Raw genomic sequence first — 14,722 nt, 5'->3', positions numbered from 1 at the left:
ACTTGATTAAATTCATAACTTCCATAACTAATTCATAATCTTAAAGAACTTCAATGAATATTCTAGTATGACTGAATGTTAAATCATAATCCCATTAAATATCATTGCTACAAGTTATTATAGCATAGCAACTTTAGGATTTGGAAGTCCTAACATAAGACATAACATCATTATTGGCTAATGGTCATATTCTGGGTTCGCCCAAGTTGGCTGGATGCCTACCAAATCTTTTTGCTCTGCTCCTTGTGGTTTTGGGTATCTACATGGGTGAGAACCATTCTTTTCTTTCCATCTGACACTACCACCAGCCAGGGTAGAATATAAGTTAGAGGTAATTTTGCTTACCAATGACTGAAACCTAGATGTATTTAAAAATCAAACAGTAGTACTAGGGTGTTGTACCGTGTTAGCCATTATGAATGTAGAGAAAAGCCAAGCAAAATGACACCTTTTATTGGCTAACTAGAAAGATTACAATATGCAAGCTTTCGAGGCAACTCAGGCCCCTTCTTCAGGCAAGATGTAATCATTACATCTTGCCTGAAGAAGGGGCCTGAGTTGCCTCGAAAGCTTGCATATTGTAATCTTTCTAGTTAGCCAATAAAAGGTGTCATTTTGCTTGGCTTTTCTCTAAAATCAAACAGTGTAATTTTCCAAAATATACCATTATACCATTACACCTGATCAATATCAACATATTACTTTCTGCTGTTGATGAGACTAAATGACAAATTAAACAGCTTACAGGCTCAATTTACTTAAAAAAAAAAGACAAAAAAGCAATATATTCAAAAAATATGTCAATATGTCAAAAAAATATGATTCATATAATTCAGTGGCAGTTGAAGTGTTTCAGACTGAGGACCCATTTGCTACAACTCAAAGACAGGTGACCTGCTATATGACCAAATAATGACTTCTTAGTGGAAGTCACATTACTAGTTCAATATTTATTTTAGTCAAGGTATTCTTATGAAAAAATCTAATGCTGCTAGATTTGCATTTCAAAGCCCCACATTCTCACCAATGTACCATAAAAGGTTCCTCCCTGTGTGGATAGCACTTTGAGTACTGAGAAAAGCGCTATATAAATGTAATGAATTATTATTATTATTATAAAAAAACCCAGGAATGAAGACAGCATAGCATCAGGAAGCCTGATAAAAGTGACGCAGCAGTAATGGTGCATGTCAACAACCACATGATATTCAAGGCTAGGAATGGCCAGAAGTGGGTTTTCCAGGCTGTATTTCTGTTTATTACTTCTAATGCTGTCTCCAGTCATGTCTTCTTCATGCTCCCTCCAGGCCACATCCCCGCCACCTCCATCTTGATGCACACCACCAAGTCTCTCTCTTAACTCAGCATTAACCTTCCCCTTATTCCGGGACACTCCATACATCCACTTGATCATTTTTGTTGTTATTTTCAGCTTTGCTTAATGTTAGGTCTTCATTGACAAAATCTCACTCCCACAGAACTTACTAGTCCTGAAAAGCTTTCATAAAAATGCTCCCGTTAAATGTCAAATATATTCCTTTAGAAGTTGAACTGCTCCCAGAATTTCTTCCATACACCTCGCATTGTTGCCGTCACTGCTGTGTCCACTCCTAATTCTATAGCCAGTGTGCCACCTAAATAACAGAATCTCTCTACTTTTCCCAAAACACCTTGATTGCTGACATCTAAATTTACATGTTCTACATTAACATTCTGTACCCTTCTAACACACTTTCTACAAATGGCACAGACTGTGACTTCAGACTACCACCAATATATCTTTTATGCACCCATAGTTGTTACAAACACCTCCACCACATACATCGGAAGGCCACACACCCAACCCCTGCACAATCTTGCCTCTACAACTCCAACATCACCTTGGTCTTTCCTGCAATTACATCAAGGCCTTTCTCTTCCTAACATGCTCTCTGTTTCACTATCTTCTTGTTCAGTTATGCTTCAATTTTTAGGATATATCAGTATGAAAAAATCTGTGTACAACAGATGATATGGCAATTCTTTATGGATTTCAGTGGTCATCACTGCCTCGCAATCATGAAAAGTAAATCAACTCAGAATGGATTCCAGGTGAACTCCCACCTCAAAACATTCAATATACTCCTCTGTTGCACTGAGCTGTCATAATGAATCTCTCATCACCTCTCACAATACCCAGTCAAATGCCTTCTCCAGATAAAAAAAATGCATCAGGTGAACAGAAAGAAGCTTCTTTATGCTTTTTCTGCATTTCCCTGCCAATAAAGATCACAAACCTTTGTTCCCTACCCAGACATGAAACTACTGTATTTTGATAACATTCAATGATTTCTGATTCCTTTCTCTAGCACTCTTTCATCCATCTTCACTGCTTGCTTTAAAACCATGGTTGCTCGATAGCACTCAAACTCTACGTAATGGATCACCATTTACGTTGTATAATTAAACAGGCATATTTCTGTTCTAATCCTCCTTTCTTCACACACACACACAATAATATTGCCTCGGTGGGTGTTTATGCAATCCCAGAACTTTCTGATATCTTCAAAATTTCAGACACCACTCCAGTTGGGCCCATCGCTTTATCGTCTTTTTTTCCAGCACTTTTTCCATCCTTCTATTTCAAAATCCTCCAGCACAGTCCTCCCGTTTCCTCACAACAAACAACATAATCCTATTCATTGTCCTCAATGGGATTCTTCTAGGTATCCTACATTTCATTAATATCAATCAGTGTCCCCTTCAGCATTTTTCAAGCCATTTACTGTACACCAACTACTTCCTTTCATCCTTTTGTCATCTGCTTTGCAAACACATTACTCTTTCCTTCCTCATTCTGCAGCTGACATGCAAACCCCAGTTTTTTGGATCTTGCATCTGCTTTCAGATTATTTCTTTGTTGATTGCTCCATTGCCTTTTGCCTTTGTTTTCTGCCACTCTTCAGAACACCTCAACTCTCCACTCAGTAGTCCTCTACCTCAGCATTTCAACAGATTTCCCTCAGTAATCTATTTTCCAAATGCAGACATATCTATTTTGACCCAGATATTCTTTCTTTATAACTTGCTGGTCATAGCTGATACCTCATCTGCTCATGTGATTAGTGTTTCAGCAAATCTACTTCTTACATCATCCTACCTTATCTTCCATACTAACAGCCTAAGTTTATACTTACTTTTTTTTCAGTCTGTGAAGTGGATGTTGAAACATTGGTCACTGACTAAATGTGAGACTTTTGTGGAATTCTTTTCAGATAATTCATACACGATGTAGTATGTCACAGACCTAAAGAACAAACCTAGCTGTGCCTCAATACAGTGAGCACAATACAATTTAACACCTTAAATAAACCTAAGTGTTTGTCATAGACTCATTACTCTGATAATGTTATTTTTGTAACTCTGTATAGCTATTACTATTGTAAAGCACGGAGTTACTTTCATGTTTGAAAATGTGCTATATAAATAAAATGTTTTTGCTGTTATTTTATTTGACAGGATTCATATGTCACAAACATATTTTACTCCTTCTTAAATATGGTGTTGCACACAACCATTTCTGTCACATAACCAAATTCTACAGTTCTGTCATCCTCCACCTTCCTAGCACCAAAGGTAAAGGCCCCATGGACTCCATTATAATGATCACGATTGGATCCACCATATTTATTCAAGTTGCCACCCAATTCAATTGCCTCCCACTGAGGCACTCCATATTTCATCACCACAATCAAAACTCAAACTCTTCATCACTTCTGACAACCTGCACGTTAGGTTGACAAGAAGAATATATTTATCAACTGTGTACCAATGATTATCTTAGCAACTACAACATGTTCACTCATCACTCTGATAGAAAAACGTGTGTTTTCTGCAATTCCCACTAACCACTGCAGTGCCTTTACCTTTCCAACTTCTCTCCTGTATGCTGCACACATCTACTTCTCCTCCTGTTCAGCACTTCCACCACACTGCCCAATATTTCCATCCCTCCAAGTCAGATCCTTATACTCTCTCCTTCAAAGCTTTTACTTAATACCTCTCCTTCATCTCCCTTGTCACCAAAACTGCCTCCCAGTTTTTACATCAGCCATGTTTAAGCACAGACTAGAAAAGAAAACAATACTTATTACAAAAAAATGGCAACACAATGTATATTTCCTCAACCCAAATTTCTATTGTGTGAATGTAACTTAGTTGTAAGCTAATTACAACTATTTTTTATAGCTTACACCATTAAAGGTTTCTAAACAATAAAAATACTATAATTTGTCTAGGCATTACATAAGGTTTGGAGCTTTTCAAAATGCAGAATGATATAATAATCAGATTTTGCTATGCTGTTTTAAAAATGTGTAAATACTTGTACAAATTACTCCTTATAATGACATCCAATTTTTACAACAAATTTGCAAAAAAGTATGTCTACCTTCTGACAAGTTACGATGGATATTAATGCTTTGTGATTAAGCTTTAATAGATTTGGTGTTTCTGTATTTTATAAAGAAGAAGAACAACAATATTAGAATTGCAATTACTGAATTGTCTCCAGTTTGTTGAATTAAACCTTACAAGCAAGAACATAATGTGTATGGCAACATCATGGCAGGTTCTTTCTTACAAGTAATTAGAAAAGTAGCTGAGGATCAGAGACAAGTTATGATGTAATTTGAGGTTTATAATGTGTATCTGTTAAATCTGATCACTGAAACCAGACTAAGACTTCAGAATACAGAAACCCCTTATAGAAACATAGTTAGTAGTAAATAAAACTGGTAGTTTGTTACTGTGATAAGTAAACTGTGATTAATCCAAATATTAGGATTTGTACAGGACTGGAAAAAACACAATAACTTAAAGTGGTTAAAACAAAGATGCATACTTGTTAAAATAATAAATAAGCTAATAAAACAAATTCCTAGACAATACAGAAAGTACAAAAACCATGACAACTACACAAATCACTGAATTAAAATGCTGTATTTTGGTGTTTAATACATGCCTACTTTCTTATTTAAGATGAAAGTTACAGAATACCTTTAAACAATTCTTGGATAATTACCAAAGAGAGATGATGTTATTAAAATTTATGGTTCGTTTAATAAACCATACACAGTTACCTGAGCCATATATCTTCTATAATCTTGTCTTAATTCTTGTTTCAGTTTTTGCTTTTTCTTTTCATATTCTTCACCAAGTGGCAAACTCAACCCATAACTCTCTTCTGCAAAATAAAGCATACATTTTGAAATTATATTTAAAACTAGACATTAAGCCTGTTACAATTAAGGGCGCTAGAACAGTAGTGTATAAACATTAGTAGGAACAGTCTATATTAAATGATCCTGTCTCTCTTTATTTTAGCTTGCTGTGGCGTCTATCCATCAAGTACTGTGCAGTTCCCCAGCAAGTATTTTAATCTGTGCTGGCGTGCAGCTGATTATTGTATGTGTGGCGTCTCCCCAGCAACGGATTTTATGTGCGCGGCCGCGAGTACCCAATCAGCACTCTCCCCAGCAATGATGTCCTTTATTAAAGAGTGCCCCGCACATGCGCACTTCACCAGAAGAGACACACACACATGGACGCACACAGGGATTTTCTTAAAGAGGATGATTATAATAACCAACAAAATTTATTTGTTTTACTTAAAACACTACTCTTTTTTCTAATTTCTGGAAGAAACTTAAAATAAGTGAAGGTGTCAACAGTACATCCAGCAGTAGTTTGTAGACAGGCAGTCCATGCAGAGAATCGCTCATGGCACTACGTGGATTCTAAAGGCGGAGTTCTTCCACCAGCTCAATACAAGGCCAGCGCTGTCACTGGTGAACTCCTTTCAGCCATTTATACGAAAACAGGTGCTTTATTTCACGCTGTCACTTTTTTCAATGCACCTACATGAAAGTGTATTTTTTGCAATTACAGGGTAGAAAAATATGATTCCTCCATTTAAGCAATGTGAGATTCAAGGAATCGTAAAAGAAGGACCTGAACTTAGGCAGACGACATGGTGCTTTATATCGTTGACTTATACTCACCACTTCAATACATGATAGATGCATTTATGGGGGATTGTATAAAATTTACGGGCTAAAGATTAATTTGAATAAAACATATTACTCCATGTTAATAGTCTTACTTATTAGCCTACTTAATAATTTGTTTTGTTTCAGTGTCTCAAAGCAGTTTACTACTTAGGAATCACAACTATTAAATGATTTAAATCCTATTCAAATGTAATTTGTGTTAGCTGGAAGAATCAAATATGCTTTCAGTATCTTATGTCTTCTAGCATACTCCAATGTACCCAATAAGCTCGGCAAACTAGATACAACTGTAATGTCATTCATTGGGAATACAAAGATGACACTATTTAAAAAAAAACAGTTACTCGATTAATTAACCCTTCAGAAATATAAACTACAGGGGCACAGTGGTGACTGTCAGTTGTACTATTAGGTTGCTAATAAATATACAATGAGAATAGTGAAAGAACTAACTTGCACCCGCCTTGTTAGTCATGGATAGGAAGAACAACGCACTAAATCCTCCCTGTTCATTTGTCTTGGCAGGCCACTTACCTAGAATTGCTGGCAATAAAACACAAACCTGGTGTTTCACCATCCAGTAAGAACAAAGTAACAATGCAGGACATACTTGAAGGCCGAGATGTTATTTTTTAGCATGGGAATAACCTTTATATTTATTGTTTCCTCTTGCTCTATAAGGTTACATACTTTGGGAATACTGCTTAAGTGCAACTGAAGTTAATCTATCTTCACTTCTACATTATTCTTGGGATTGAAATAATTCCTAAATCATGGACAGTCCCTCGGAGTAATACCTAATGTGACAGTAATAAATACCTCCACAGTGTTTTTTTTTTGTTTTTTTTTAAGTTTTCCCCAAGCGTAAACATTTTTTTTTTTTTTTTTTAAGGAAAAACTAAAAATACAAATTATGTTTAGCAGAAACACAAATACTAAAATGTGAACAAAAATTCACAGCTGTACTTATGTGGATTTAGTTCACATCTTTTATGTGATATGTTTTGAAAAGGCCACCATGTTGCAACTGGGACAGTAGAAGCATGTTTCTTTCTTGTAATATTGTTTCTGTTTTCACATGACAGGGTCTTATCTGTATAAACATCATACCCCTTGTGTTATTATAAACAGACAAAGCTTTGTGAATTCCACATATTCCCTGACACTAACATCGCCAGGATTGTGAACATGCCTGGTATGGGGCGTCTTTCAAATTCGCCGGTTTGATTACAGTCATTTTGCCTCTTTGCCACACCAACTTCCACTACAATGAACATTCATGTGACCAAATTCATCAGGCATATCAGGGTGGTTCAGTCATACGGTGCAGCATGCAAAAGTTTCACTATTCATGTCAACATCTGATGACCAATGCACACTGTGATCACTATCACTTGATTCAACTGATGGTTCTGTTTGTTCTAAAAATAGCTTTACAGCTTTTGTTTACATGTCATTGTGTATTTTGGTTGAAGGCACTTCCCAGACATGAATACTGGTGAGTTACCATAGTGTGTCAAAACCTATGAAAATACTCAAAATATTTCTGCAGTAGAAGTCCAGCTACCAAGACATTATGTACAAAGGGTGGCTTATTTTACTTAAAACTGGACAAACTAAATTCACTTTATAAAAAGTTGTTAAAACATTTAAATTTGGAAGACAGTTATTGTTATCTCCGATTCCCTTACAACCTATACGTCTTACGACCATTTGACTTATGACCGCAACTGCATCTCAAGGGCAAACAACAGTTTTCGTCATGCCAGCTCTGCATGCCGTGTCTCATTCATCTTGTTCTCAGTTTATTATATGGAGCAATTTTGACCACGTTCAGTTTAATTACATTTGATCTCAATGCAAAAATGATGGTGATCAAGCAGTATGAGGGAGGAAAGAAAGTGAATGCAATCAAATGCAACTTTTAAATTGTAATTGTAACCAGTGTTCACTGCATGCACTGTACGGCAGCGCTCTGGCTTTATATTTGGTTAACATCTGAAGCTTTTGTGTTGTGACCCACAATTTTCTGCTTCATGCAAACTACCAAGAAGGGGTAATGAAACCAAAATTAATCCCTTAATCAGCTAATGTTTATTATTAATAAGATGAAAACTTAAAAAAATAGGAGTATTCAAACTCTACTGGTACAATTCCTCCTTTCAGTTAAACACAATGAACACTGGGAGAGGCTCAAGCTGATGACATAACATAACACAGACAAAGAAAGTATTTGTGAAGCTGTTAAAGGTTCAGCACCCATGCAAGCAACAGTCATAATGAAACAAAATATTAAAATAAAAAAATAATTTACACACAAAAGATAGGAAATCTACAGAATGTGCCAAGAATGATGATTAAAAAAAAAAAAAGGTTATAAAACAAACAATATGAGACAAGGGACTTATTATATACCACTAGACATATAGTCATTTTTAAATACATATACCAGTCTATGTTACATCCGGTTCGACCTACGACAGGTCCATCAGAACCAAATGTGGTCGTAAGTCAAGGACTATCTGGTACTTCATAATACATTTTTTTTTGTTTCTGTGTTCTCTAGATGTGTAGGGAAATGGGTATCTGATCAGAGTAGGATCTAGCAGAATGTCTAACAGATTTTTGCTCAATGATAAAAACAAATTATACTGCCCAGAAAGGATGAACAAACCAAGAAGGTGAAGGAACTGAATGCTTTTCTAAGTACACCAAAATACTGATGCCTGACAAAGCACTAGCCCATATTAATGCTTCTGTTGAGATCAAAAGACTTCTCACTTGGATCCACAAATTTCAAACTCTCTACATACCAGGTCAGGTTAAAGAGCATGCACTCATACAGCACGTTGCCGCACCCACCACACGATTAAACAGCTCGGGATCCTGGTTGGCAACCCCCTAGGCAGACACGCAGACCAGTCCCACCCTCTGAAAATGACCCTCTATCTGCCACAGCCATGTGTTACGTGGGTGACCCCTTGGTCTGGTCCACCGACTATGGCCCCCAAGAATAAGGATCCTGTGAGCCAGATCACCCTCAGGGATTCACGCCACATGGCTTTAGTGCTGTAACTGACGCTCCCTCATAGTGCAGGTATTGTGCCTCATTCGGGACTCCGTGAGCAACTGCTCATTAGAAACAAAGTCAAACCAGTGGTACTTAAGGATTCTCTGAAGAGACACAGTACCAAAGGAGTTCAGTCTTCATCCATGTCTCACAACCATATAGCAAGACAGGAAGCACCACGACTCTAAAGACTTGGACCTTCGTCCTTTTGCACAGATATATTTAATATTGTTTGGTGTTCTTTAGCACTGGCCCCCAGTGGTGCCCATTGAAGCCAATTGAATCAGAACATTTGTGGTTTCAAATTTTCCATTAAAACATGAGATTTTTTTTTTCAAAAACAGGGTAAAGTAACAGATTAAAAAAATCTGATATTTGAGTATTCCTTTAAAGGAGAAATTTACAGTAGAGGGCAAAAAAATTCAGTTACTAAGATCTTGTACTGCAGTAAATTGATTTAAAGGAGGAATATAAATTCTTCCTTACAAAAATACTAAAATGTTGATTAAAAGCATTATGAATTAACACTGTAGACACAAACCATTGATTTATGAGACTGCACATTTTTACAAACTTTTTAACTGAACAAGTTTAAAAATTATACCAAAAATATTTCCAAAACATAAAACTTTTATTTACCTTTGACAGAATATGGACTCTGCTTCACCTGCCACTTGTTTGGAGGAATATTCTCTTTAGCTGCAGAACTGTGAGCAAAGTCAGCTTTTGTCTGAAATGTTGAATAAAAGAAAGATGTGTTACTTTGGCAGCACAAAAAAAAATTTAAAAAAATACAATCAATAAAAAAAAAAAAAAAACAATCAATTGCATAAGTTTACATAATTGCTAGTGAACATATCAGTTTTTCCTATCATACCTGAACACTGTATGACAAGAGAATTTTAAGAAGAACAGGAGGCTTTTTCAGGTGCAGTTTATTTCAGCATCCTTACTCTAATGTCCTCTGTCAACTCTTCCTCTGTTCTCTCACGATTTGTTGATGTGAAATATTAACTTAAACTAGCAAAGAATGGTGGAATTGACTTGGAGTGGACCAAGCCATTGCACACAGTAAATGAAAGTAATCTTCATGGTGGTGGATCAACAAATAGCATACTAATGCAGGTATACTGTTGCCACACCACTACCATAGCATTTGGTAAAAGTCATACAAATGAAATGGAAATATAAACATACAACATAAGGACCAGTCTATTCACAACCCACAACAGTGGATTGACCAAATAGAATGATTTCAGTTTTGGACTCATTTAACTGCAGGAAGTTAAGTGCCATCCAGTGTTTTATATCATCTAAACAGTTAAAAAGTTTTGCAACTGAATACATTTCACAAAATTGCAATGGGAAGTAAATGTGGGCATCATCAGCATAACAATGATATGGAATCTTATACTTGTTTAGTACAAAGGAGAACGGTAACGTATGTAAAGCAGTATATTCAAGGAAGAGAATATAGATATGAATACTGATCAGTTTGTTTGGTATGAATAAATATAGAAATATAAAATATTTTGTACAGAACTGATGTATGTAATCAGGTGAAAATATACATAGAGTGCAGCCAGAAATGTATTCCCCCCACTAAGGTAAACTGACAGAACACAATTTAAAATCTTAACCTGTGTTATTATACTATAACAATTTCCAGAACAATGAATATATAAGTTAACCTGCAATGATATTTTGTCTTTATAAACGTTATAATATTAATTTATGTCACTTCTGAAAAATACATTATTTCACCTAAATGGTAAGAATGAACTTACTCTAATTTCCATATAAGGAGGATCCTGCTCCAAAGAGGCTCTGTACTCGGCTACTTTAGCTCTTTGCTCTTCAAGAAAGTTTCCGAGATCATCACTCATCTCTGTATCTTTTATTCCTAAGGATAAAAATTATACAAGATTAACATATTTACGTAACTATGGTCTTAAAAATATGCAAGCATCTGACTGGATGTTAAGTAATTCCATACTAATGAACACTGGTAAAAACAACAGTGCAACGAAACTCCAAGGAAAGAACAGTGCATGTGAACCACCCTGAATAAAGAAATGAAGTGTGCACAAAGAAATACATTTAGGTTACTTAAGTGTCATAAAACAGAACAGAACAAAGACTGAAACATAAGTGACAGAGAAGCAAAGATTATTAGAAGACAGCAGGCATTGTGGTAGGTGCCATTTATAATTAAGTAACAGGTCCAAAAAGATAAAATGCAATTACTAATCTGCTGGAATTTTAGTTCACTCCTAATGTCCTTCTCTGTTACACATTCACCCCAATAGATAGACTTTCAATTGAGACAAAGCCCACTGCAGACAAGTTGATGTGCAGCTCTGTGGAAGTGTTTTAAGGCTCAGTAGAATAACCACTGGTTCTTCCTGAAATAAGTGTTAAATAAGGAGTTAGTACATGATAATTCTAGTAAATTCAAATATTTTGAAAGAAAGAACAGAAAATTTGAATAATATACTAATGTACCTTTAAACATTCTGAAGTGGCAAATCTAGAACACTTTCATTGGGAGAGTTATTACATAATAATATGCATTATGTGAAAATTGAGTTGTAGACAGCTTTTCTGGTTCTCACCTCAGGAACACAACAACATTAATTAAATCCTGCTATGAGAAAAGTGTAGAAGATTGAGGAATACCAAGTGGAGGAGGCTCAGAGTTTAATGTGTCAGTAAGAAGACTTCACATTGGTCGAGTATCACTTTTCTTTACTATTAAATTATTGAATGTTCAATGTAGAACTTGACATATGGTATATAGAAGTTCAAAGGGATCTTCCCAATTTGATATCATGGAACATTAAGGAAAGAATTAAACAACAATAAATTTTACTAATGAGCAGCCCTCACATTATATACCCCCAAACCTGCTCCTCAAAATAAGTGCTTGCACAGTGTCTCTCTCTCTCTCTAGGAAAATGCTAAGAAAAATGCAAAGTCTTACTGCAAAAGAGAACAGGAGTGTAGATAAATATTTGTGGATGATCAGAAATCCACCCAAAAGGTTAGCAAAAAGCCAACTATAATGTAACACAGACAGCGCATGAACTGCTAGACACATGCTAGAATTATTGTCCCTTTTGATCAAGGATTTATATTATTACTAATATATTTCCCCTTGGGATTAATAAAGTATCTATCTATCTAATAGTTACATTAGTTCAAATTACTATTTCTTAACCCAATTGTTCTAGCGTATACTCTTAGAAATTATTCTTTAATGGCACTAGCCCGTGGCGTTCCTAAGAACATCATTGCTTACCAAAGAACCACTTCATTCTAAGAAAGGTTCCAGATTTGTAGACAAAACAGAAATTAATGTATAGTAAGCTACCTTGCAGGATACTAACAGATCAAGCCTGAACCTGGCTTATGTTACTGTCCTTTTAAAAGCATAAACCCATTGGAATTTTACAAATATATTCTTCATTCATGATTTAAGAAACCTGTTATATATCTAAATAAAGGTACTTTCTTGAACTTTCATGTGGGTGGTCCTTTTGGATTAAAAATGGTTCCTCTGTGGCATCGCTCTAAAGGACCACTATGGCACCTTTATTTTTAAGCTCTGTGTTTGGCTTTTCACCTACAGTACGTGTTAAAAAGAAACTGATTAAAAATAATCTCATTTGTAACTCCAGTACTTGCATCTGGGCCTTTAGTAACAGTAACAACATAACTCAGAAATCTTATTTTACGCCATTGCATCTCGTCCTCACTTTGTATTATGTTATTGCCTGGATTTCATCCTTGGTTCGAGTGTCTTACTTTTATTTACTGTTTTACTTTACTATTGTTATTTTACACCCTGCTATTGAATACGTCAATTCTTTTTTTGTAGATTAATTATTTTACAAGAAGTAAACAAAATTTTTGGTCCTATGTTGATTGTGCATCTGTGAGCTCTTTATATTATTATGTGCCCTGCGCACTATATATTGATGTAGCTGATGGATTTCCCTCAGATCTATATAAAAAGTGATAAGATTTCAATACCTAGAGTTATTAGCTTTCCCCGCTTATGATTTTCAGCTAATCTTTCTTGATTCCTTTGTAGTTACCGATTCTGTTTAATTCTCTTTTTTTTTTTTTTTTCACCATTTTGTTTTTCTATTTTGATTATGGATTTGATTTTGTTTGCTTCAAGGTTTGTCTCTGCAGGCTGGCCATTTTTTTATTCTATTTTGGGTTTTACTAGGGCTACAAGATTTGATCAAGATTGTATTGCAATTAATTTTGGCACATAATGCGATTGTGATTTAAACTGTGATATGCAAGTAGTAAAACTTTCCATTTTACATTGCAACATCAAGGCTAAAAGCAAATTATGCCACAAATGACCACACTAAGCTCAAATTTGCCATTATCTCAACATTTCCAAATAACAATCAACTTAAATTACTGCCAAATACTTTCTACGATTTATTTTAATATGGAAAATACATAAATGAATTAGCTAATAAAAGTAAAAAAAAAAAAAAAAAAAGGCATGGACTACTATTTTCTTGCACATCATTACTACACTTAAAGTATACAGCACCATAAAAAAAAAAAAAAAATCTAGTAAATTAGACACAGAATTAAGAAACCCCTTTTAAGTCCAAAATTAAAGTTACATTTTGCTTGTATTAATAATAATAATAAATAATAATAAATGCACTCACACTCTACAGTAAACATATCATCAATGTCTGTACTAGTCCTATACATTATATACATTATATATATATATTATATATCACGTTGCAGTCTAATTTAAACATAAGGCATAGCATATACATTCACAAATGTTATAGAAGCCATTTAGTAAAAACAATACTGGAAGTTTTATGACACTTGAAGTACTAATGTAGATTATATTTTACCTAAACTTTCTCATTGAAAGGTAAAGCCTGTGGACAAAGCTCTGGAATTTGTTTTTGTTTTTTTATTCATTTCCACTGTCCAAGGCTTCTTTCAAGCCTACAGCAACAATTTCACTTGTATGCTCCGCTGGGATACATGATGTTTACAAGCAGCGACTTTTCAGTTCAGATTTGTCACTTATGTGGTGCACTGTTAAGCAGATGCAAGGCTCAGTGGTCCTGCTTGACCACTGGTCTGTGGTTGTTGAACAGCATTCTAGTTTTGCTCAGTCAGACTCAATGTCACCTTTGCATTTTCTGCACAGTTCTGGGATGTCAGTTTGGGAGAAGCAATTGCATAAACGCAACTTACATCTTCAGTTAAGTTGTTTAGTTAGTTTCTGAATCCTTTTTGCTGCCCGCATACAAGGGTAGCATGTCTTTTGCTAATATGTGACAGCGACTCTAATGTTATTTCTGTTTGATGTTTTCTTGAATGGTGTACCACTAACAAATGGACCAGTATATTTGCTTTGGCCACAGCAGTTTAACTAGCATTTGGATACCCTTTTTTTTTTTATATAAATGCATTCATTGTAGAATTCTGTGTGTTGTCTATGATGCCAATATAGTCTACTAGTGTTTCCAGTAATTTTACATGTCCACATTTTACACAATATCTCCAACTGATCAAGGTCTTTGTGGTCAAACCCAAAGTA

The 14,722-nt window shown here is 35.2% G+C and overlaps 1 protein-coding gene across 1 annotated transcript in view; it reads right to left on the bottom strand.

Moving 5' to 3' along the window:
* LOC114653342 (centrosome and spindle pole-associated protein 1) overlaps positions 1–14,722 on the bottom strand; it is a 91,968-nt gene that overhangs the window by 67,426 nt on the left and 9,820 nt on the right. Inside the window, exons 3-5 of the mRNA XM_051928747.1 lie at positions 10,908–11,023; positions 9,760–9,850; positions 5,121–5,224 (exon numbers count right to left, since the gene is read on the bottom strand). Of these exons, the coding sequence (XP_051784707.1) occupies positions 5,121–5,224; positions 9,760–9,850; positions 10,908–11,023 (311 nt within the window). The remainder of the gene's footprint in view (positions 1–5,120; positions 5,225–9,759; positions 9,851–10,907; positions 11,024–14,722) is intronic.

Source organism: Erpetoichthys calabaricus, chromosome 6 (assembly GCF_900747795.2).
Source record: "Erpetoichthys calabaricus chromosome 6, fErpCal1.3, whole genome shotgun sequence".
Taxonomy (NCBI): Eukaryota; Metazoa; Chordata; class Cladistia; order Polypteriformes; family Polypteridae; genus Erpetoichthys; species Erpetoichthys calabaricus.
The sequence above is the reverse complement of the archived record's forward strand: the minus strand, read 5'-3'. Positions and strand labels throughout refer to the sequence as shown.